Genomic DNA, 24867 nt, shown 5'->3' with positions numbered 1-24867 from the left:
AGGCTTCTCTAGATTTGAACGTCAGCACACAATATTGCTTACCATGGATGGGCAAAACAGATGGTTCTTTGATGCATGTATGATCATTTCCACAAGGCCCATAACCAAATAAATCACAGCTTATCATATAATGTAAATACAATGCAACCATATGACTGACGTTGATATGGGTTTATGGTAGCTTTAAAAAAGTTATTAATACAGAATTAGAAGTATGATCCCATCACATTTATATTAATATAAAAATATTAATAATTAGTACTAACATTTATTGGGTGCTTACTCTGTGCTGGGAACTTCATACACATCTCATTAAGTCATACGTCTTCCAAATGAGGGAAGCAGGATCATTATTCCCATTTCATGAATGTGGGTGTGGAGCTTCCCAGAAGGTATGTACCATGGTTAAGGTACCTTAGGTACCTAAGGTACGTACCTTAACCAAGGTATATAGCTAATGTTAGAATCAGGATTTGAACCCACACTGTTTAATTCTGGAGTCAGATTCTATATCCCCGACACTATAGAATCCATCTGGTACTTCCTCTCTCCACGTGGAGAGCACACTGAGGAAGCCCACAAACACAGCTCAGTGCAGCAGAGGGAGGAAGGACTCCAACAAAATCTCTTGGTTTCCTCACCCGTACCCTTCAGATGCAGAATACAAACCCCCGTTAGTTCAAAATTCCCATTGGCCTGTCGAATTTATATACATAAAGTTCTTTATCCATACTTATATGCAGAGTCAACTAAGGCAGTACTTATTCATCAAAAATTAAACCAAAACCAACACAATGGATAGTATTCTCTGTACTCAACAAACTACTGACTAAAAGAGATTCATAATAATACTGCAATTCAGTTTTACTAATTAATTCGTATACATCTTGGAGGAGCAATACCTGCTGTCCTCATTTCCAGCCAGCCTTTCAAATGTGTACCCTGAACACACACAGCAAAGAGAGGGGGAGGAAAAAAAAGCAGAAGGTCGCCAACCTTCTGAATCCCGAGCGCTCCAACTAGACAAACTTCTAAACCAAGGCACAGACAGAAGAAGGAAAAAAAAATTGAAGAATTGATTCACGAATAGAATTTCCTTCAAATTGTTAACAGGGATTATCTCTGGGGGGTGGGGAGTGATATCCTGAGATGTTTTGAATTTTGATAATTCTGCGATCATTTAATTTTTGCCAAACAGCATCTATTACTCTGGTAATTAAGAAAACACCAAAGATACATATTCAGAAAGCATTGCCTGGGGTGTGGAGTAGGTCTCTGCGGGGAGGTCCCTGCCACTTTGAGTGCTCTGTACACAGGTGATGTGGTCATGCACTGGGGCAGAGGGTGTTCTTGCTAAGCTCTTGAAAGAGCTGAGTGCATCCAAAAACTCTCCATCAGTGACACAGGAGCCACCCTCTCACAATTTTCCAGAATCAAAGTGTGGTACATGTGACATTTGGAAGGGGGATTGGGATCTCATTGTCCACAAGCTCAGCATCTCCACGTCAAAAGTTCATGCAAGAGTAAAGTTTCAAAATCATACTTTGATCCAAGCAACTTGGATATGCAAGTTACAACGCAACAAAGAAATGGAGGAAACGGGAAGTGAGCAGAAGAGAAAACAAAGGGAAAGAGAAATGAGAACGAGAAGAAGGTGTATTTACTGGGAATAAATGTCTGAAATCCTGTTTTTCAAGTGAGGCTGACATAAGAGAAAAAGTATGTCTTCCTATGATGACATATGATAACCAGAGACACATGAGTTTGAGGGCCAATTCTTCCTCTTGTCCACTAAGCTATTTTGGGAATTCTCTGACCCTCAGTATCTCCATCTCTGAGATGGCAACAGTACATGTATGCTCCACAGGGTTGTTTTGAGGAATAAATAGGAAATATCTATTTATTTATTTATATGATATATATTATATAATTATATATGTGTGTGTGTGTGTATATATGTAAAAGTTGTAACCTATAAATCAAGCATAGGGGGACATTCACCAAATAAATGATACCTTTTTAGATTCTCTACAACCCAACAAACCAACTTTCCCGATTCAAGTATAATAAAGCCTTACTGGGGAACAAAAGGATCTTTAGACTCCAATTTTTTCTGGGTTACTTGAAATGACAATTTACATCTAAATTATTTTTATAGAATGTCTTTTGAAAAAGGTACATAAAATACAATTTAGCCATAGCCGCTTGAATCAACTACTGTGTTGTGTTGTAATACAAGAAAGTAGGAAGCCCCCATGTCTATATAGGCAGTTTTGCTCTTGTAATGCCCCTGACAGGCAGTCAACTCTCATTCCTTGCTCCTGCCGCATAGCACTGTCTCTGACATTTCACTTCCTCTCTCCATTCCTGAGAAACTAGATGAATATCTGAGCGGACATGGACTTGAAGGAATTGACAGACTCATCTCTTTTGAAAATTAAGGGATGCGCGAAGGGTTGGGAAGATCTTTGTGCTTTGCTTATTTTTTGATTCCTGACTGTATTTTGGAGTTTGTGTTGCACATACATGAGGACAGATTTGACCACTGTGTTTTTGCCCACATCCCATTGTGTGTCATTTACATGTCACTATACTTCATAGACTGAGGATTTCATGAAAAAGTTTTTGGGGGTTCACTCTATGTTCAAATCATGTATAGGAAAAACAACAGGGGCACCTAGGGGGACTTAGGTCATGATCCCAGGATCCTGGGATTGAACCTGCATCAGGCTCCTGCTCAGCAGGGAGCCTGCTTCTCCCTCCTGCTCTGCTCCTCCCCCCACTCCTGTGAGCATATGCTTGCTCTCTCTCTCTCTGAAATAAATAAAAATCTTAAAAAACAATTAAAAAAAAAAAAAAAAAGAAAAGAAAAGACAACAAAGCCAGGCACCAAATGCATCATATTTTGCCTTCATTGTCTGGATATTACTTACTGTTTCTGCTTAGAGTTTATATGTTTTAGTGGTAACAACACTAAGTTCAGAGTAAATACATGTGAGAGGTTGAGATAAGGCTGTGTGTCCATTACAAGCACAAAATAATACCTAAATGTATTAAACAGGTACTGTGACCCATATAGTCTCCTGGGAATTATCATATAGAGACTGATTATTTGGGGGAATTTAGTTTAAAATACATTGTCTCTACAGTACTTGTCATTTTTAAAAAAGATAATATCAAAACAACAACTTAATATTATTTTTAGGCTTTTAAAAAATGCTTGCAGTTCATGATAGTCTAAGAAATTTATGAAGTGATCATTCTGGATGTAGAGAAGATATTTCCAAGGAATTACATGACAGCACACTGTCCATAGCGGCAACCTCGTTTAGAGCGACTGTCATGTTTCTAAAGCGCCATCAACACAGAGATGCTGTAATTATTTGAAGTCCAGGTTATAATGTAAACAGCATATAAACATTAAATTACCCCCAATATAAATGTCTACTTTGATGTTTTTATTTCATTCAATAAAACTAGGTGGTTAAAATGCCTTGAAACCTTCCCCGTAAAGTTCAGTAAGAACTACCAAGAGCAAAAGCGGGAACGCTGAACAGCTCCAAGGGCAGGCAGCACCACAGCCTCCTGGCCAGGGCAGCGCTAGTGCACATGCGTCGAAATCGTGCCTCTGTAAACTCGGGTCCACCCCCAATGGCCGGCAGGCAATGCTTTCTGATCCCTTTTCTTTTTATCACTTTTTACACTGAAAAACTACTAGCACACACAAGATTTTCATAAACAATCAAACAGTACCCCTTCCTTCCCATCCCTGGTCTCTTCACTTCCTATTCCTTCCACAGAGGCAAACATTGCTACCAGGTTTTGGGAAACCCTCCCAGAAATATCCTAATACCGTGTGTGTATCTTTTTTTTTTTTTTTTTTTTTTTTTAAGATTTTATTTATTTACTTGAGAGAGAATGGGAGAGAGAGAGAGCATGAGAGTGAGGGAGGCCCAAGGAAGAAGCAGACTGCCCACTGAGCAGGAAGGCAGTTACTTCACCAAGTATTCCCTACCCAATGCATTTTGGAGAGTGCTACCTATCAGCATATACAGAGTACGCCATTGTGTGGTTACAGCTGAATTTGTTCTACGGAGCCTGGTCATCACTGCATCCCAAGAGCAGGAGGCAGGGGGCAACCACAGATGTCTGTTGAAGTAAGTTGGCATTTATCACGTGATCTAATCTTGCATCTAATGGAAACAGTATGGAATATTTTGGGTTTTCCCCCCATTACTTTTGCATATAAAGGGGGCAATTTCCCTAGGCAAATGGTTTCCCACAGCAGGCTAGTATACTACCATTGGGAATAAAAGAAATGGTAGGAATGGATTTTTGGTGAGATAAAACAAAGAGTACTTAAAGAAGAGGGTTAGCTGGCCATGCTGACTGTGGTTAGGTTTACCTCATTTCTGACCAAACTTCACAGGCTCCTGTGAGCTACTTTCTCAATTAGGCCCCAGCCTTGGGCCTTGTCCTCAAGAACCCAGTTGTCCAAGAATCCCGTGTAGTTGGTTAAGCCAGAATCCCCTACCCTCCTATCTGCTCACCCTCAATCTCTGATCAGATTTCCTCCTGCCCCTCTATCCTCTGATCCCATTGGCCTGCCTTCAGTAAGAATCCTGTTAGGTCCATTTTAGCTAGAATCCCCCCTGCCCCAATGTTTTCTCTTAGGAATTTTCCATCCACTGGCCCCCCTACTCCGCTCCTTGGCTAAAATCCCCACTTCTCCATGTTGTATTTGGAATTGAGCCCAGTTCTATACTGAGGCCTCTCTTCCCCCAATGCAATAGTCCCTGAGTGAAATCTGTTTTTACTGCTTTCACCTCTGTCCCACTCTGGTTCTCTGACACTTTCCAGGTTACACACACTATAGCTCTCCCTCTCATCATTTCGTTAGAAGGACTGGACATATATGTTTGGTAAGGGGGCATACATGGGAGGAGACTGGGATGGGAATGGGGGTGTTAGGCAGTCCTTGGCCTGGGCATCAGACTTAGAAATGTGTTTTGTTTTTATGCAATGTGGTGTGCCATTAATATCAATGGTAGAGATGCATTAGGCTTTAAAATAATCCTGGAGTCTTTGTTTTTGAAATTATGACCTGGTACCTTAAAACCTTAAAAGAAATGCTTACAACTTCCCTGAATTCCTAAAGAAGCCTTTTTATTAATAAGCTTCAAGATGCAAACATATACACATGAGTAAAATAATAACCCAATTTTTTTTTAAAGCATTGCCATAGGATTCCAAGTGATTTCCCAAAATCCTACAATAAGCAAACAATCCCCAATATCCAACGCCTCCCTCCGCCACTCTTTCCCCAAAGCCTATCAGGGCACCTGGTACTTATAAAGATTCTTTGCTTGACCAAACTTCAGCCTGGCTTCTTAACCTTCTTCCAGACCCACCCATGCACTTCCTTATAAAATCCGGCTTTTGCAAGTCCTCTGCTAAGTCAGCTTAACCAGAACTACTCACCCTAATATCTGCTCGGGTTCCCCATGCTCCACCTGAAGTCTCATGGAGCCTTGCAGTCCAATCACCCTGGTTTGTCTTTAGCAAAGAATTATTAGGTTGGCTTCAGCCAGGACCCCTCTAAGCCCTAAGTAATTTTTCACCCACTGACCCCTGCTCCCTGACTCTAAATTCCCATGAGCTCATGTTGTATCCAGATGGAGGCCAGTGGTTTCCCCCACCATAAAATCCCCTTGCAGTGGTTCCCCCACCCCCGTGACCCAGCGAATAAAGCCTGCCTTGCCATCCTTATCAACAAGGGCCACTGAATATTTTTTCTTTAACAATACATACCAGGCTGGTGAGTAACGCATAATGTTTGCCGGCTAAACAAATGGATGAACAAATAGCGTTGAAAGCAGTATTTCCTGAAGTTGTTGTTGTTTTCTTATTGGTATCATTATTACTTTATTCCAAGGAACAAAAGCCTATAGGGGTCACACCAGTGTGCCGATTAGTAAGGCCAGATGACTCTTGTGGGCTGGTGGAGGTAGGCAGGGGGTGGGAGATGAGGGTGGGGGTCTGTGTGGGGTGGGGGTGGAAGCTGTGAGTGGCCTTTCTTATCTTGGTTCCAAGGCAAGAGAGGGCTGCGTCCAGCTGGGCCATTTCCACCCAAGCTGGCCACAGCAGTAGCCCTGACACTCTGCCCAGTATTTTTCAAGCCACATTTGGTGGCTTTCCAAGGGCAAACTGACTCAAAGTCAACAGTCCTCAGATCCCCTTCTCTCTAATCTCCCTCTGCAAATTCAGCACTTAGCAGAAACACAAGCGGATCCCATCTACGTGTTCTAGGAGCCGTTCCCCAGACCACAGGGGAGATCCTCACAGACCATCATTGTCCAGGAAACACATTTGGAGCCCTTGGGTCTAAAGCACTATTTATTTGTACAGCCAATAAGTTATTAACTCTGGTTCTTTGAGCTTTAAAAGCTCCAATTTGGACAGAGAAGAGGTTATTTGTGGAGAAAATCTAGCACAAGCAAATGGAAATGACAAATTAGATTTATGTAGCTGGTGTTTAGAAATCACCTTTTTAATTTCCTTTAATAAAACAACACCAAAGACATAGCCCCCCCCCCACAACCAACTTCCAGTTTATGAAAATCTGTAATTGAGTTTTTTAAAGAAAAATTACAAGCTAGAGCTTGCTAATATCTGCCAAACATCACTGGGCCCGATTAGGTATAATTAAACATCAATAAAGTGAGCAACACTATAATTAAATGGCATAAATGAATCTTTTTCATGCTTGCAAATTATATTAATTTTATATGTGCCCGTGTGACTTTCTTCATAGGGATGAAAACAGCTTACCAAAAAGCAGACATCTTTAAAAATGGGAAACCAGACATACATCCTTGTGGAGGAAAGTGTGTTGTTGTTTACGAGAATTAATTTCTTCACATTAGCTAAAGTCATCCCAATAATTGGTTAGAAAAGCTGACTTTGAAAACTGTGCCAGAGACTTGAAGACTGTTTCAAGTGGTTCATGCAAAAACTAGTTTCCTGGTTTACTGCTGGGAGGTGATCATGTTAAAAGCACATTGTTGGCATTAATACTCGGTGAGAAGGAGGGGCTGTGGCTGGGCAGATTCTAGACAGTAAGAATTAAAAGGCTAATGTGGTCACTTCAGGGAAACAAAAGTCATCCTCCCCCACGCATTGCAATGCTGTTTATTTTCACCAGCTGAAGGGCTGGCTGTGTAACACTCCTGTGCACATTTGTGGCTCCAAATGCCCAGAGTGTACCAGTCGTGGAGCTATGTAAACAGCACTTATTTTTTGCCTCGAACACAGGAAAAAGACATTAACAATTCTCTTTCTCATAAACTTTCCAAACCTAAATCCTGTATTGGAAGAGAGAGAAACTAGCTATGGCTCAGCAGGAGAAAATCCTCAAAACTGAGCCTAGATGGCTCAGTGGTTTGTCCTATATTTTCCCAAAGATACACGAAGACAACCCATTAAGTTGAATGGCCAAAAAGAACCCGACTGAAAAGACAGGGTGCTTGGGGCTTTCAGGGAAACAACTGGAAACCAAAAGCGCTCATGCCATGAGACAGCTCAGATGGCAGGGAGGGGACACAGAGAATGCTACCCGGTGTGAGGAACCACAGCAATGGTGCCCACGTGGCTGGGCCAAACATGAGTGCTGGAGGAAGAAAAGCAGATGGATGTTTGGAAACCAGTGGCCAGGCTAAGGGTGGCATAGCCAAGGAAGGAGAGGAAGTAGCCTGGCCAGGAAGGCAGCTCCTGGAATGCGCAAGCATCAGGTCAAAGGATTTAGATATCTCCCTGTGTTAGAAGTTGGTCCCTAGCCAGAATTTCTGAAGGGAAGTTCATCATTCTAGATCTGCACCGTCCATTACAACAGCCACACCTTCAAGTGGCAACACATAAATTTAATTCATTAAAATGCAAAATCTAGTGGTTCAGTGACACAAGCCACCTTTCAAGTATTCGATAACACATTTCAAGCAGCTTGTAACTCCCATCTTGGCCAGCACAGATACAGACCGTTCCATCACTACAGAAAGTTCTACTGGACAGCACTGTACATGAGCACTATGCAAAATGAGAAAAAAATTATTACCCCATGTGGCTTCTTCCAGCACTTACTAATGGTGACAATGGACAGATCAACTAACCATCTCTGTGTCTGTTTCTCCATCTATAAAACAGGAGAAGTTATACCCCCTACTTAAGACTTACATTAAAAGGACTCCATTATTTAATATACAAATATCACATAGAAACTGGCTTATTATAACAAACGTTGGCTAATTATCTATTTTGATTGCATGATATATATTACAAAATAACAACTGAAGAGATGTTTGAGAGATAGTGCATCTTTGTTAAGAGACATCTTTTAGATACACATAACCCAAAGTATCTAGGGTAAAAGGTTAAAATAAGGAATCATTTAAAAAATGGCCAATGAAGGGAAGCGTCTCAGTTTAAACAAGCAACAATGGTTATTATTGAGCGTGGAGCTTCTGTGCAGACTTCTTACTATCTAACGATGGAAAGGAAGTGAAAAGAGGTCAGAGGAACCGCTGATCACACATGACAGGTGTGCCCAAGTGTACACCGTCTCCAGGAATGCTATTCTGGGAACCTCCCCCAAACCCGACTACATGTTTGAAATGGCAGAGACCTAACAATGGGAAAGTAAGCCCAGACAACTTTAGAAAAAAAATAGAATTGAATGCCTTCCAAAGAAAATAATCATTAGGAGTAATAAAACCACAGATGGAAATTTTAACTCTACCTGCTTACCCAAAGCATTTCCAGGCTTTAGTTTTAAGACACAGATAACATGTTTGTAATGCAAAGAACCTCATGTCCCGGCATTTGTTATTTTGGGTTGAGAGACATGATATTAGAAAATGGATAATAAGTTTTAAGTTATGTTTATTATAGCAAAACAAGTAACTTAATGATGTTAGAATGAAGGTTATTTGAAAGCTCTCACGTCTGGTGAAAATGGTTAATAACTCACTTTAAAATATTTACTATTTATTGTGCATTCAGAATTTCAAGAACCACAGGTAACCAAAATTTTAAGCTTTGGTTAAAAAGTAAGGACTCCTGAATTCAGTCATTTCATTATGAATAAACAGGCATCCCCCTTCCAAATTTTGTTTAGTGTAACAAGTAAAAAGCAATTCAATTATTTATAAATATCTGACTATGTTTTTTTAAAAGCTTGGTCTTAGCCAAAAAAGTAAACTTTCCTTTAATTTGTAAACCATGGATGTCATAATTAATCAGTTGAATTGATTTGCTAATTTTAAGTGATTTATCTGATTTTAATATATTCAGAACTTAGTTTTTTGTTTTTTTATCCTCTGAAAGATATATGTTCTTGCTAAAGACTTAATCAAGGCAGCTTGGAAAGAAGAAACTGCAAATCAGGAATAGATAGTTTAGAAATTTCTAGCCCCAAAGTAATCATTTATTAAAAACTCAAGTTCTTTGCCTTAATTAGTTAATCATATATATATGTGTGTGGGTATATATATATATATATGGTTTTCATATGTTTAATATGTCCAATCATATCAATGGAGTATATGTTTGAATTCCTTTGCTATCTTTAGGGTATGAGCAAGGCTAAGTTACTAATTTCATTTACTAGGAGCTAAAACCAAGATAAAAGACTTGGCAAAATATTTAATTTATAACATAAACACACACACACACAGAAAGTCATTACCTTTTATATTACAAGATTTAAGTGGCACTTCTTTTGCCCTCAAAACTCTCTGAGGTTGACTGATTTGTTCGCTCTTTTAGCGAAGGTGTTCTCTGTGGCTGTGCCATGTCCACCTTGAGGTGGACACTGCAGGCCATGCAGGAACATGGCATTTATATTTGTAACATTTATGCATCCAAGTGGGTCTTACCCTAATTTTTCAGTGACATCATTACCTTGACTTTTATTCTCTTGCATGCAATTTGGCCTGATCTTTTTTTTCTAGTGAAGAAAATGATAATAAATATTGAAACAGAAATATTAATACATAAAATTAGTAATAAAGGCAGAATTATTCAGATTGTTTCCCTTTGGTTGCTTCCAGTGTCATAGAGGCAAACATCTGTTTCAGTACTTGGGGAAAATTACTACCTAGAGAAAAATAATTCTTCTGGAAATCCACGGAAAAGTGTGAAATAGGAAAACTGTTATCAGATAATCTTAGGTGATGCATTCTTAAAAAAAATATTAGGGGCAATAGGATATTCATCCTATTTTTTAAATTAAAAAGCTTTTTAAAACAAAATTTTTTGATTAAAAAAAAAGCTTAGCTATAAATACTAACTAAAAAAAGATACTAGAGCTTATAGGACTCTCATCTTCTGACCTGATTCTCCAGAATCAGGCTATATTCTCTAGATCCAAAGTATGAAGGAGAAGGAGCAGCTTCTTGAAAATGATTTACTCATCTCTCAGAATCTGTGATATATCACTCAGATTTTCACCGAGATTTGGGGAAAGAACTTTTGAGAGGTAGCAACTTCATTGTCTATTTTCCTCTTGGGCATTGTCGCATATTTCACTACTCTGTTCACTGATCCTAGATCTACAAGTCTGCTCTAAAGAATCCTTTTACACCCAACACCACAAAACCTACGTCTGAAAATGCACCTTACTACAATCAGTAGGAGCTGAAAAACACTGGCTGAGATGCTATAGCTAACACTCAAGGTAACACAGGGTTTGAAGGTCAGCCAATTTCAATCCAAATGGAAAACTCAGGATACTAAATGGCCCCACTTACTGAACACAACCAACAGAGAAAAGCCATCCACCAGGAATTACTTGCAGAATGCAGAATGCTTTGTTTCCTGCTGTTTGTGGATCATTGATGCAAAAATCTATGAATGACAAGACTCAACTTTAAATAATGGCAGTCTCTAGGAGAAAAGGACTTCTCTTTTAAAAGTCACTTTAAGTAAAAAGAAAAATCTTTTGTTCCTTTTCTAACAGGCAGACTTTGATGCTTTATTTAGAACAAAATGATATATCCATTATCCACAAGTTACATCTTCAAAAGGTCAGAAAATAAAGCAAATGGATGTATAGCTCTGAACACATTCACAAAAAAGAAAGGTCTGAGAATATTCAAGACCCTCAAATATGCCCTCCTAAAACACACCACTTCTTAACAAATAGTGGGTAAGATGAATATATTTAAAATGCTCCTGGGAATACCATGTGCCCAGCATGGCGACTAATAATAGTGCTTGCATTGTCAAAGAATGCATGTAACCCCGGTTTGGAAAGGTACTGCCACCATGGAGTTTGGTTATGAGAGAGGCTACTCATTTTAAGAGAAGGAAGGTCCAGTAGAAGAAAGTAGCATTAGCATTTTCTCTTATCACTGCTTATTTTTAATTCTTTAGTAGATTCTTATAAATTAATTCAAATACACCTTAATGATCCATTCTTTTGGGGTGCCTGGGTGGCTCAGTGGGTTAAAGCCTCTGCCTTCAGCTCAGGTCATGATCCCAGGGTCCTGGCATGGAGCCCCACATCAGGCTCTCTGCTAGGCAGGAAGCCTGCTTCCTCCTCTCTCTCTCTCTCTCTGCCTACTTGTGATCTCTATCTGTCAAATAAATAAATAAAATCTTAAAAAAATAATTCCATTCTTTCAATGAAATATGATAAACATGAATTACACAAAACAACAAATTCTAATTATTAGAACCTACACCTTTTAGCTCAGTAAGACATAATCAAAGGTACTGGGGAGAAAATTGTGTGATCTTTGGCTAAAGTAACATAATGAGCCAAGAATCTTCACTAGCAATGAACTAGTGAAGTACATTCTTTTTTAGCCAAAAAGAATGTACTTTAAAAACCCAGATCTAGGGTGCCTAGGTGGCTCAGTCCATTAAGTGTCTGCCTTCGGCTCAGCTCATGATCCCAGGGCCCTGGGTCAAGCCCCACATCAGGCTCCCTGCTCAATAAGGAACCTGCTTTTCCCTCTTCCTCTGCCCCTCCCACCTGCTCATGCTCTCTCTCCCTCTCACTCCCTCTCTCAAATAAATAAATAAAATCTTAAAAACAAAAACAAAAAAAAAAACAAGCACAGATCTGCAACTTCACCATGCACCCGATATTTACCTTAGACAACTCCATGCCTGGCCCACATTGCTTGCAGAGAACACAATTTCCAGACCGATCCCTGAATTCTTGTTGTCGACAGTCTCCTGTTTCACAAATCACTTTACATGTCTGAAAAAAAAAGTTTCACAAAACAGCATTTTTAAAGAAAGTTAATTACATTTTTTTACAAGAAAGGAACAACATCATCAGTATTTATTATTCACTCTATCAATGACTGTTAGCTTAAATTCAGGGTGAAGCCAATTTAATTTGCATTTTAGGAAGAAAAATGACTTTCTGAATAAGTCAGTGGAGCAAATAAATCAATAAGCCTGATTCTCTTCTGTATTTTCTGAATGAGGGCTCCTTTTCTTTCTTTCTTTTTTTTTTTTTTTTAAATTCAGGGCTATCTTCTTCTGATACTTTTCTGAGAGTCTAAGGTAGAAAATAACTCAGGACCTGTTCTCTTTTCTAAGTAAGAAGCACTGGTGAACAACCTATTGGTCTGTAGAATGACTGTTACACCAGGGGCACAGGGAATTGTTTCTGATGATTGTAATAATAAGTAATTATTCAGTACAAACTACCTCCATCTTGAAGCAGGAGTGCCTGTAATGAAGTCCTGCAAACTAACTAAATAATATCAAAGTCTGAACCTCTCCAGCAGGCAGGAGGGAGAAGTCGGGGTGGGGTTCAGGAGTAGAAAAAAATCTGGGGCTAAAGGCCTAATAATCTCTTCCTGCCTCTCTTAACTCCCCTTGACACCCATCCTAAGGAGTCTGATTTTATTTTCGAGAGGTAGGAGATTCCATTCAGCCACAGAGAGACTGTAATCTCTTTGAGAAATAAATTCCACTACCTCCATTCTAGACGGTTCATATGGATGTGGAACAGCCTCAGTTGAAAGAAAGGAAAATTTCCCTCCTCTCCTTGACTCTCTCCCCTTCTCTCCCAGACTCCAATGTGACTCCAACTCCTCTTGCTTTGTCTTTCAAGAAGACTTTAGGTACTCTCTCTAATAATTCAGTAATTCATTTTATGTTTGCAGATAATGATCTTATCTCCAGATTAAATAAATTTCAATTCTTACACCTGCATAGATCTTTCGAGTTAAGTTTTCAAACATTAAAATTCTCCATCTGTCTTTAATGCTTTTTGGAACCAAAAAGGATATAAATAACCATATAAAAAGAATAGCTCTTTTAAAAATCGATTCTAATTTCTTCACAACCCATGCAAATCATGGGCTCCAAAAAGAATGTGGTCTCATTAGGGCCTAGGGTGTGTTATGGAGACATATACCCATACACCCAAGGGAGCACCATTGTCATGGGGCTCTGAGTAATGGTGTGATTTTTTTTACTTCATCTAAATGTAAATAAAATAATTTCAAACAATTGCTATAAATGTCAAGACTGAGCAACAATCTTTTATTAATGACCTGCAGCATCGATAAACTACAATTTGAAAGAAAAATTCAAAAGATGGGATTAGAAATAGAAAATAGTTTCGGTGCTACTAAGATGACCCTTCCACCACATTCTTACGAAAGTAAAGACTTGACTCACCAAATAGACCAGTAGAACTGCGATGGTGCGAAATGCTTTCTCTTGTTCCAGGAGCACTTTTAAAGCCATGGCTCTTATTACATGTATTTATTGTTGAAGAAGTTTTCTAAAAGACAAGAAGATGTACTTAACCATGATGACGTTGGTCACTGTGTTCTGTACTCACTCAGAAAGTTTACAGTTAACCTATATACTAGAGGTCACACTATTTATGTTTTAAAGGAGATCACTTGGTAAAAGAGACATGGACAAGTAATAGGTAAGCCTTTCACAATGTAGGTTATGTTAGGAGACTGGAAGCTCTGTATCCCTACACATATGCAAAACTCCTATGGGCTCTGAACTCCTAGGGTACACCTAACTTTATTTTCTTCTTTCTTCTTTCTTCTCCTTCTCCTTCTCCTTCTCCTTCTCCTTCTCCTTCTCCTTCTTCTTTTTTTTAAAGATCTTACTTTTTAAAGTAATCTCTACACCCAATGCAGGGTTCAAACTCACAACCCGGAGATCAAGAGTGGCATGCTCCCCCAACTGAGCCAGCCAGATGCCCCTACACATGCCTTTATTTTCTACCCAAGTCTCTAGAGTGTTCAACCACTCTACCCAGTAGAGAGTTATATTCGAACAGGGACTGTATAAACCTTCCATGTGGATGCGTTTTGTCAGCGCCAAGAAGTCAAGAATGGTGATAAAATAGCAATGAATATGTGCCAAACACTATGGGCCAGGGATTCTCCAGCTTATTAATGGACTCATTTACCTTCACAAGTAGATATTATCCTTTTCTATCCTAATCTCCATTTTGGAGATGGGGAAACAGACTCAGAGAGGGCTGAGCCCCTTTTTCAAAACTAACCATAAGAGACTGTGGACTCTGAGAAACGAACTGAGAGTTTTAGAGGGGCGGGAGTTGGGGGGATGGTTGAGCCTGGTGGTCGGTGTTAAGGAGGGAATGGATTACATGGAACACTGGGTGTGGTGCATTAACAATGAAGCTTGGAACACTGAAAAAATAAAACAAAACAAAACAAAAAAGATACACTAGTAAGAGGCAGAGAAGGATTCACACCCAGGGTGGGTTGGCTCCAGTGTCCCTGAGTCGTATATACCCTGTAACACAATCTGCTCTGTTTCATAAAGACATTACACTTGGGTCTTGGGCCTCCAGCTCCACTAAGAACCAGATACAGCTAATGTCTGGCATTTGTGAGTTCTTCCTCCAGCCAGAACAGTCAAAATAATCTATGAGCAGAAAAATGAGCAATTATTTTAAAACATCTAAAAATTATTTACAAATGATGAACTTGGAGGCATTCACTTTTCAAGAAAAGGTAAACCAAACCTTATCTTTGCGATAATGACGTAAAATGTGGAAACAAACATGGTTGTCTTTTTTTTTTCAGATCCACACAATGTTCAGAGAAGAGATTAATTTGGGGAAAAAAAAATGGGGGAGGGGGAGACTCAGCTGGTGGCTCCATCTACTCGGTAGAGAAACAAGGGCTCAGTTTCTCTTCAAAGTGGAATCTTCCAAAACTAACAGAGACCAAGAGCAGACAGTGTGACTACTTAGAAAGAAACCAGAGCAGAGAACCAGAACTGTGGGCCAAAGACCTTAAGAAAAACAATAGCAATTAACAACAAAGGAAGCTCAGCTGTCAGGCTGCTGTCTCTCTGTTGGCCAAGCAGCCAGCCCTGGGGTGAGCCTGAACACAGTCTGGAGACGGACAACCCCAGAAGGCTATTCCAGCTGCTTGAATAGCTCCAATTATTGCACAATGAAAAAATCACTCTTTATGTTTGTTGAATGAATGATCCATTTTGACTGAATTCAAAAGTTTTTTGGCTTTTCCAGCTCCTTGGTCATAGCTTCTTTTGCTTATCTCGAAATGACCCAGCCATTACCCAACCAGGCAGCTTCCTGCTTGTGCAGGCACAGGACTGGGATGAGAAGATAAAATCACATTCCCTGAAAGGTGTGTTTTGGGCTATCTCTTTCTTGACACAGTCCTAATTTTTTAAAATGTGCTGATTTTTTAAAAGAAAAACATAAAATCTGTTGGATTGAGCTAATAGGGAAATGAGGGTATAAATACCAAAGCATTTACACAAAATATGAGAAAAAAGAGATCGATAGAGTCAGTGCATACCACAATCAAGCATCTAGTTTGGATGGACCATTACACTGGAACTCTGTACTAATTATTGTGAAGGCACACAAATACTGTAGCATCTTCTTGTAAAGGCAATCACTACCATGCACATCAAGTTAGAAGTTATGGCAATATGATTTTGACTTTAGAAGATACACCTGTTTTATGTAAAAAAATAAATAAGTCAAAATACCATCAGCAGTTAGGTTCATATTGGGGAATTCTGGATGAATTTTTTTCCCCTCTTCTTCCTAAAAGTTCTTTCTAGTGTAAGTACTTCATTAATAACGGGAAAAAAAAAAAAAAAAACATGTGTCATGTTCTTGGAGCAAAAAGGCAAATTACATAGTCCTCCTTGAAAAATCTATAAATTATGGAGCACCTGGGTGGCTCAGATAATTAAGCAGGTATCTGCCTTCACTCAGGTCATGATCTCCAGGATTGTGGGATAGAGCCCCATGTCGGGTACCCTGTTCAGGTGGGGTGTCTGCTTCTTCCTCTCCCTCCCCCCCGTTTGTGCTCTCTCTCTCTCTCAAATGAATAAGTAAAAATAAAAAAGAAGGTCTATAAATTAAAAGCAGTCATGAGATAAAAACCACATAAACACTATTACAAGAAAAAAGAAAATTGAAGTACTATGATTTTTGCATCAGAAGGAGATTTCTTTTAGATGATAGGGCACAAAAATTCTGAATGGAACTATATCCTATGTGCTGACTTGTCTTATTCTCTCCACACAAAATGCTAAGTTGAATAGTTTGAGTGGGTTTATCTTGGCAAATTACCCTTGAAAGTCCTTAGCCTGGCACCTGTCCGCTTTATAACCTCACCTGCTAGCGTCCCCCACTCTTGTCGTCCCTGGTCACTGCTCTCACACCCATCCAGCACTGCCATAGCCCAATGTCCACATTTCTCCTGAACACCTGTGGTCTTGCCCCCTTGAACAGACTGTAACCTTGGTCTGAGAACCTTTCTCACTAAATCCCTCCAAGAAACTACTCAGTTTTCACTCTGCCGAGATGGTGTTCACGACTAAGCACACTAAAGCGATTTGCTTCCCATGGCCTGATCGGCCTTTCTGCATTCACGCACGGCATCAATCACATGGCATAACAATTATGATTACTGGTATACCAGTTTCACTCACCAGACTGTATGTTCCTTTAAAATAAGGACACCGCCATATTACTCTTTGTATTCCCAGTGTGTAGCTTAGTACCTGGCTCATATAGGCACATAAAAGTTTGCTGAATTAATTAAGTGAATAAAGATGCACATAAAAATAAAGAGTATATTGTGGAAAACAAGTGACATTTGGTTGCACATAACTGATTTAAGTCTTCTGTAGTAAATAAGAATAAATATTCTATCTCAGATATGTCCTATTACCATGTCATATCTATAAGGCATTAAGTGCACTGGACTAGAAGACAGGATTGAATGATATGGTGATGTATTTTTTAAAAATCCTAATACACTTTTTTAAAAATGTGAGTTTTTGTTTCAAAAGATTTTATCCATTTATTTGATAGACAGAGATCACAAGTAGGCAGAGAAGCAGACAGAGAGAAAGAGGGGGAAAGCAGACTCCCCGCTGAGCAGAAAGCCTGATGCGGGGCTCGATCCCGGACTCTGGGATCATGACCTGAGCCAAAGGCAGAGGCTTTAACCCACTGAGTCACCCAGGCACCCCAAAATGTGAGTTTTTAACAGAAGATTTCTTACTCTGGAGCTAGAGATAAAAAATGCACCACTGGAATATGTCACTTCTCTTTCCTGTGACTTCTCTCCTAGCCTGGGTTTTTTATACCAAGAGGCTGGGAAAGAATTTAGCCTGGGTAGATTGTCCTGACAGCAGCTGGGATGATCTCAAGTCCAAGTTCAAATACTTTTCTGCATGTAAACCGAGTATGGGTAAAAAGAGCCTGGCTCTTTGGGGAAACTCTTAGGGGGAAATGGTGACTAAAACACCTGGGTTTTCAGCCCCATTTCTTAGCAAGTTCACTCTGAAACTACATATCTGTTGAGATAAAGATAGAACCTATCTCACAATGCTGGTGTGAGGATTACCTGAGATAATGTATATCAAGCGCTTAGCCCAATGCCTAGAACACTTAACGGATGACTGGGGCCGATGTGGTTCCTGTGGCAGTTGCACTGAGAATGCCACCTACTGGCGTGTGACCTTGGCCAAGTGACTTAACCTAGTCTCAGTTTCCTCATCTCTACATTGGGCATAGTGATAATACCTGCTTTCTGAAATGGCTGTGAGGAATTGGTGAGTTTAATAGCACTTACAAAGCATGGCTAACAGGGTGAACTGACCCAAACTGTTTCTGGGACATAATCAGTGCTACATAAGTGCTGGCAATAATTATTATTGTAGTTAATGACATTGGTACTGAAAATCAAATGATCCAATGTATGTGATGGTCTTTGAAGACTGTAACTTGTTAGGCCAACAGGAGACATTACGCAGACGGTCACAGTCCAGTGGCCACTAACATTTTAAGACCTCTGGACCTACTGGTATGCAGAAAACATTCAAAGATGAAGAATCCATTCAAAGATGAAGAATCAATTCAAAGCCTGAACTGAGCATTTTTATGTTGAGTACTACGTTAAGGTTTTATTAAAAAAAAAAAAAAAGTATAATTTTTTTCTTTACTACCACACTCTAGAGTAGATATTTATTTCTATCCCATTTGAGAGAACACTGAGGGTCAAAGGACACGTAATAGAAACGGTGAAAACCAAATAAAATCCATGTCTAGTAACTCCAAAATGGGGTGCTCAGGCACTCCGCAAGGTTGACTTAGGGTCGTATCATCCTAGGCTGCAGCATCCAATGGCCCATGGCACAGGAGGACGACGGGAACAAAAATGATCGACAGAAGCAAAACTACATTACAAAATAATACATTTAGTGATTTATCCATTTATTCAACACACTTTGATTAAGTGGTTATTAGGTGCTTGAAAGGAGGCAATATCAAGCAGGGCAGGGCGCTACAAAGGTGTACTTCCGGGTAGCTCACAGCTTAGCTGGGGCAGTAGCATCTCCTTGAGTACAGCCCAGCAAGGGGTTATTTAGAAACAACAATTTAGCTGGCGGGGTGTCATACCTGTGACCTTGCATTTCCTGGAAGAAAATGAAATAACCTTGTGAAATGCTTCGGTATTCATAAAAAGAAGAAAACTTTCATGAAATAACAAGTGTGTAAGCAATATTTAAAATAAAAATAAGAAAATAAAAGGGTATTTATTGAACTTGCTTTTTAACTTCTGAGGATTCAGGATTTGGCCCAGATAGAAAAATGTTTTTATATGCTTCAGCATTCTGTTTATTTGGAGATGACTTATCAACCATGAAACACAAGACATACAGATTATTGGGATTACGGGTTTCCACAGTTTGCAAAAAAAAAAAAAAAATCCGGACCAGATATCATCTACTAGCAATCCAGCAACCATTTTTTGCAGCACGTGTGCAAGAGAAACTGGCTCTAGCCAAGCAGTAAGGAAAAGAAAAGGAAAGGAAAGAAAAGGACTCCTGTCTTCTAGGAGTTTGGAACTTCTGCCTCACTGACTGCTTTTCCACGGTATCAAACGGAGTGGCAGTCTTGGGAGAAACAGGCAAGCAAAAAAGAAGACACAGGAGCCCGAAGCGTGGAGCTGGCAAACATTCTGTTCAGCTGCACAGAAAGTGGCTGCTCAGTCTGCTCATTCGAATGGCTGGTAACGAATATGAGTGTCCTGACTGGCCAGCCTCTAAAGGGGATAAATCCAACAGGTGCTGAAATGCACTCCCCTTCTTCTTCCTTGTGGAAATCAGGAAACCCTGTGCTGGTGTATCAACAGAAAGGAGGCGGGGTCTCAGGCAGCCTTCCCAGGAGCCCCCTAGGGAGGAGCATCTGTAGGCACCACTTTTTATTGGCTGGGCAGACCACTGGATCCCAAGCCACAGTGGTTGTTTCAACCTACAGTGTATCTAATTGCTGCCCCCTCTTTTGCCTTGGGACCTACCTATAGGTACTGTGACTGACTATATCTACCATGCCTGCCGCACAATCTGTCAGTGTTCTTCTGGGATCTTCCTAAATCTCGCATGACACTTGTCCTTTGTGTTTCCATTGCACCCTGGGCTCATCTCTACCTTGCAGCATAATTACCTAGTTACTTCACTCTATTTGCTGGCCATGTGTTGCATTATTTTCTTCAGTCACTGCAGTGGTTAATTTTTTTAAAATACGTTTTCAATATAAAATTAAATAATTTTCCTGAAAAATTAGAAAAATCTGGTTCCACATCGAGGCAACATGAGTTAGAGCTGAGCATCGGTTGTCCCTTACACAGAACAAGTACTTTCTAGTGTCCCAGTCTCCACCATTCCCTAAGGACACACTGAGCTCCCTCCCTTCACTCCAGCACCAACCAACCACTTATGGTTTGAGGACTCAATGACAAGAATAGTGATTTTGTTCTAGAACTGTAGCTCACCCACAATATTCATTGAATGAATGAAGAACTTCACTAATTAGGGATGATATTTTAGCTCTTAGGATTGTTATAAGGGCTAAAGCAATATATGTGAAAAATATGTGCAACTATACTTGAGATTGAAATATAAATTAGTAAACTGAACAATTCAGTTCAGGACACCACTTCTTGAATACAGTGCTATAATATTAACAAAGCTCACTCGAGAATCTGTTATTTATTTTTCTAACTTTAACAATTAACCTACCTTCCTTCCTTCCTTCTTTTTTTTTTTTTAAGTAGGCTACACACCCAGCATGGAGCCCAACAGAGGGCTTGAACTCACAACCCTGAAATCAAGACCTGAGCTGCAATCAAGAGTTGGTTTCTTAACCGACTGAGTCACCCAAGCACCCCCTAATTCAGTAACCTTTCTGAGAATGATCTTTATTTTTTATCTTACAAATGACCAAAATAGATAAATTTCAGAATAATTCAAATAATCTGGATAGTTTTTCCAGAATAAATGAATTTCTTTATTTTTTCATCCTTTAAAGTTATTTGATTTATTATCTAACATACAGTGTATGCAATACATAACAGTTTTCATCTCATAAAACTGTATCACCATTATGTAATAAAGCTACATTCAACTCATACATTTTTCCAATATGCAATAAACTGAAATTTTTTTTTAAATCAACATTAAAGTAAACTGGCAGGCTTACAATTTATAAAATCAGTATTGAAATAAAGCCAATGCTATACATACAGTCTTTTACATTTTAATGGTGGAACATAATCATGAATGGCTTAGAAATAATGTCAGTGCCATACGCTGAGAGAATAAAAAATCAGTTAGAAATTTAGGGTACAGCTATTTCCAAACAGGACAACAAGCCCTGGCCTCTAGCCTGCCTCTATCTTAGCCTTCAATTTCATTATGTTCTGAAAATCATTCCTCCTACATCATAGAGCTGGCAGCCTCTTTTGTAGCCTAGGAAGCTCACAAAGGCATGTGGTAATAAGCACATACATATTGTTGTTGGCTGGGGAATGAGAAAGATTTCCCTTTTACAAATCATGAAATATTTTCTACTAAAAAACTCAACAAGCTTTACAATGTTCTGTTGCCAAACACAATATCTTCAATTCCCCCAAAGTTCAAAAACATTAGGGACCACTCACTGTCAGGCTTCTCTCTCTCTCTCTCTCTCTCTATATATATATATATATGTATTTTTTTTTTTTTCCCCTAAACAGATCTTAACATAGGATAGGGTTTTTGGAGACTAATTCTTTTTGTTTCTCTAGGTTGTAGACTCTATCATCTTTGTGTTCAGAAAATCACTGTCAGTATTCTCAAAATGTAGCATATTGTAACCTAGGCAATTCATAAATCTGCCCCCCCATTCATAAATGTTTCTCTATCTCAAAAGACAAGTAGAACAACTGTAGCATCAAGGACTGCAGGGACCTCCAATGCCGACACAGTGTATCTTAAGAGAACTGTGCATAACCATTTCTAAAACACAGCTGTTTCAATTTTTATTTTAGAAGTCTGGATCAAATCCAAAACCTCTCTTTGAAACATCTGAAGTACTCTTTTCCAGTGTAAGTAGTGTCCATTCCTTCAGATCTCCTCATATTAGACCTATCCAAGTGCACTGAAGAGTGGCTACATAATATTTAATCTTTAGATATACAAGTTCCTCTGTTTTATCTAATTGCTGAGGGGTCCTTGTTCTCTTTTTAAAACCCAGGTTTTAAAATTTCAGTGTAAAATGTACATATTCTGTGATGGGTGGATTAAAAGATAGCCCAATACTGTTTAAACATCTTACTTTTCAATGTAAACATTTTAGCTGGATAAAATAGGATGAATGAACTCACTGCTTAACCCGTAAATCATGAAAAGAAATTGTGTTCATACTGCTTTACTGTTCTTTTTTCTTCAGCTAGAAAGTTACTTTAAAAAGGCAATGAACATTTAATAATCAGCTGCCATGAGATAAATGTACTTCACTGTTGAACTGTCCTGGCTCTCTTATCACATAAGCAGCTGTCTATTTATTTGGAGTGTACATTTATTCAAGGTGGGTATTCTCATTCAACCTGTGGTGAACATAGATAGGGCATGTTAACCTTTTCCCGCATTTTGAATGCTTGACTTTAAATACTGACTCATCAGATTTAAAAGGACTTGCTTTTTCTTCCTACATTCAAGATGCCTGAAGTTTTTTTGTTTGTGTTGTATTAATGTCTGAATAATGGAAATAGTCACAGGGGGTTGGGTTAAGTTTCAGTTCAAAGATCTAAATAGGTGAAAAAGGAGAATCAAATTCTCACTTATGTTTCAAAAGTTTCCAACATGCCCTCGAGTCATGTACTAGAGCTATAACTGGTAAATTAAACTAACATATTAAGGACAGCATATGACAATTACATGTCTCCATTCATTTTCTATTCATATGTGTGTGCAGGTAAGCGTAAACTAAAACTGATGATCATCTGAGGTAAAAAAAAATTCATTTTCTGTTGTTTTGAAAAGCCTCTTATAGCTACTTATATACTAGCAGTGCTCATTATTCAAGTTTCTAGATAGGAAAGGTACTTTACCATTGCAACTTCAAGTACGTAAAAAGTCTTCACATGTTCTTAACCTCAAATTCAAGATGCAGCCTGGGGCTCAGAGTCAAAAGACACTCTTCATCAAAGGGCAAATAACTTCCATCAACATCCCAGAAAATACTAACACTTACTAAGGAAAAAATTCTCAAGTCAATAAAGTCATGTGGTCTCAGTAATAACATAGATGTCATAAGACAGTTTCATGGATTTAAAAAATAAAGAACATACAGAGCTCATGATAACATTCTATGTACTGATGTCCAGGTAATATTTTCGCAATGAAATTGCATGTCTGTGTTTTGTAGTATTTTCAGAATGACTTGATAAATATCACCCAAAGATACCCACATTCTTTTTAAGTACCCACATTTCTGTGAGTAATAATTAATGTCAAACACTTTCTTCCACAGTGGGACTCAATTCTCACCCCCTCTAAGTTACTGATCTTTAAATCAGAGAGTAAAGAGTGCTTGAAATATTTGTAAATTACATGAAAGTAGCTTTGGCAAAAATGCCTAAGGTAAAACTGCACAACAGAGAATATATTGAGTAAATCCTGAACTAGTGCAATATAATCCTCCCTTTTGAAGAGAAGTATCTGATCATGAAATAACAGCATATTAAAATCTTCTGTTTGCATTAAGTCATGTTTAACAATAACGGTTTCCTGTTTATGTGAAGAAATTGTCTTCTAGTAAAGGAAAACCCTCAATGGAGTAAAAATCACACCTTCATAAATATTTTCAGCTAGTTGTTTCAAGAATTACTGAACAAGTCTTATGGTTTTGTTTGCAAATTGAGTCCTTTTATAAAAATGCAAAATGTGACAGGATTTCCTAAATGTATGTTTGATGAATAGTTGGCTACCATCAAAACAGATCATCCTTGAATTTTAATCCTTCCAAATTACATCTTCAAGAGTATATTAGTAAATTTCTATTCCATGAAATGGCATCAGAACCTAGACAAGGACTGTGAGCACTGACCTTTCTCTCACATGTATTACATGCTCTACCCATCACTGTATTAACAGATAGTGCTGATACCTGCGAAACGTTATTTTTCCACGGAATGCTCTGTTTGTGGACTACTTATAAGCGCTGGGAGCGTTCTCGTTGCACCTCCCCAGCTACAGCGGGTAGGCGGTCCAGGCCTGCACACGGTTCCTCCGGAGCAGCGGGAGTCCCCGTAGGGACTCCGCGCAGCTGCGAGGTGCCCAGCACAGACCCTGCAGCGCCCCCGTTCCGCGCCCGGGTTAAGCCTCACGCAGATTTATTTACATACTCATGGACCTTTGGTTTTCTATTTACAAGATCCCTGCCTGGAAAGACGAAGTCCCATCACTCCCATCGTGGACTGAGACCGGGAGGCTTTTACCCTCCGCGTCGCTCCCGCCGTGGCTTCCTTGGTTCCAGCATCTCCGGTGCCTTCTTCCCAGGCAAGACCTCCTGCCCTGGCTGTCACCCCTGCCCCGGGAGTCGCCTTCTCCCGGCTCGGCCCGTCCGCCCCCTCTCCTCTGCACTGGAGCAGCCCTCGCCAGCGAACCTCCCGTTCGGCAGCCGCGTCTTCCCGGGCTGCCATTCCTCGGGGAATCCACCCGGGGCGAGGACTAGGGACCGCCGCGCAGCCCCTGGCCGAGCGGGGCACCTACCTTCTCTGTCACCTGGGACGCTCCGCCGCCCGCGCTCCCCGTCCTAACCTTCAGGTCCAAGCCGGACTCGCTGCCAAAGGGGCGCACGAAGAAGGCCGGGTGCAGCGTACCGGGAAGACTACTGGGTCCGGGGTCCTCTCACCGCCCGCACGCCGAGCGCTTCCCCGCGCCGCGGGCTCAGCGCTCCTCGGTAGCCCGGCAACGGCCGCCGCCGCCCGCGCCCCGCCCACCTAGGGCCACGCCCACTTCTGGTCC

At 39.8% G+C, this 24867-nt stretch overlaps 1 protein-coding gene across 4 annotated transcripts in view; it reads right to left on the bottom strand.

Annotated features, from left to right (window-relative positions):
* The window catches only part of TNFRSF19 (TNF receptor superfamily member 19), an 87911-nt gene that overhangs the window by 54248 nt on the left and 8796 nt on the right, over positions 1-24867 (bottom strand). For 2 of the 4 annotated variants that reach the window (XM_032838216.1, XM_032838220.1), the window contains exons 1-3: positions 24613-24694; positions 13702-13807; positions 12152-12262 (exon numbers count right to left, since the gene is read on the bottom strand). In XM_032838216.1, coding sequence (XP_032694107.1) covers positions 12152-12262; positions 13702-13770 — 180 coding nt within the window. In that variant the 5' untranslated portion in view covers positions 13771-13807; positions 24613-24694. Of the gene's footprint in view, positions 1-12151; positions 12263-13701; positions 13808-24612; positions 24695-24867 lie in introns of those variants that run through there. The other 2 variants (XM_032838217.1, XM_032838219.1) reach the window with 1 other exon arrangement.

The sequence above is a fragment of the Lontra canadensis genome, unplaced genomic scaffold (genome assembly GCF_010015895.1).
Source record: "Lontra canadensis isolate GAN:19392208 unplaced genomic scaffold, GSC_riverotter_1.0 scaffold103, whole genome shotgun sequence".
NCBI lineage: Eukaryota > Metazoa > Chordata > Mammalia > Carnivora > Mustelidae > Lontra > Lontra canadensis.
This window is presented reverse-complemented; position numbering and strand designations above follow the sequence as displayed.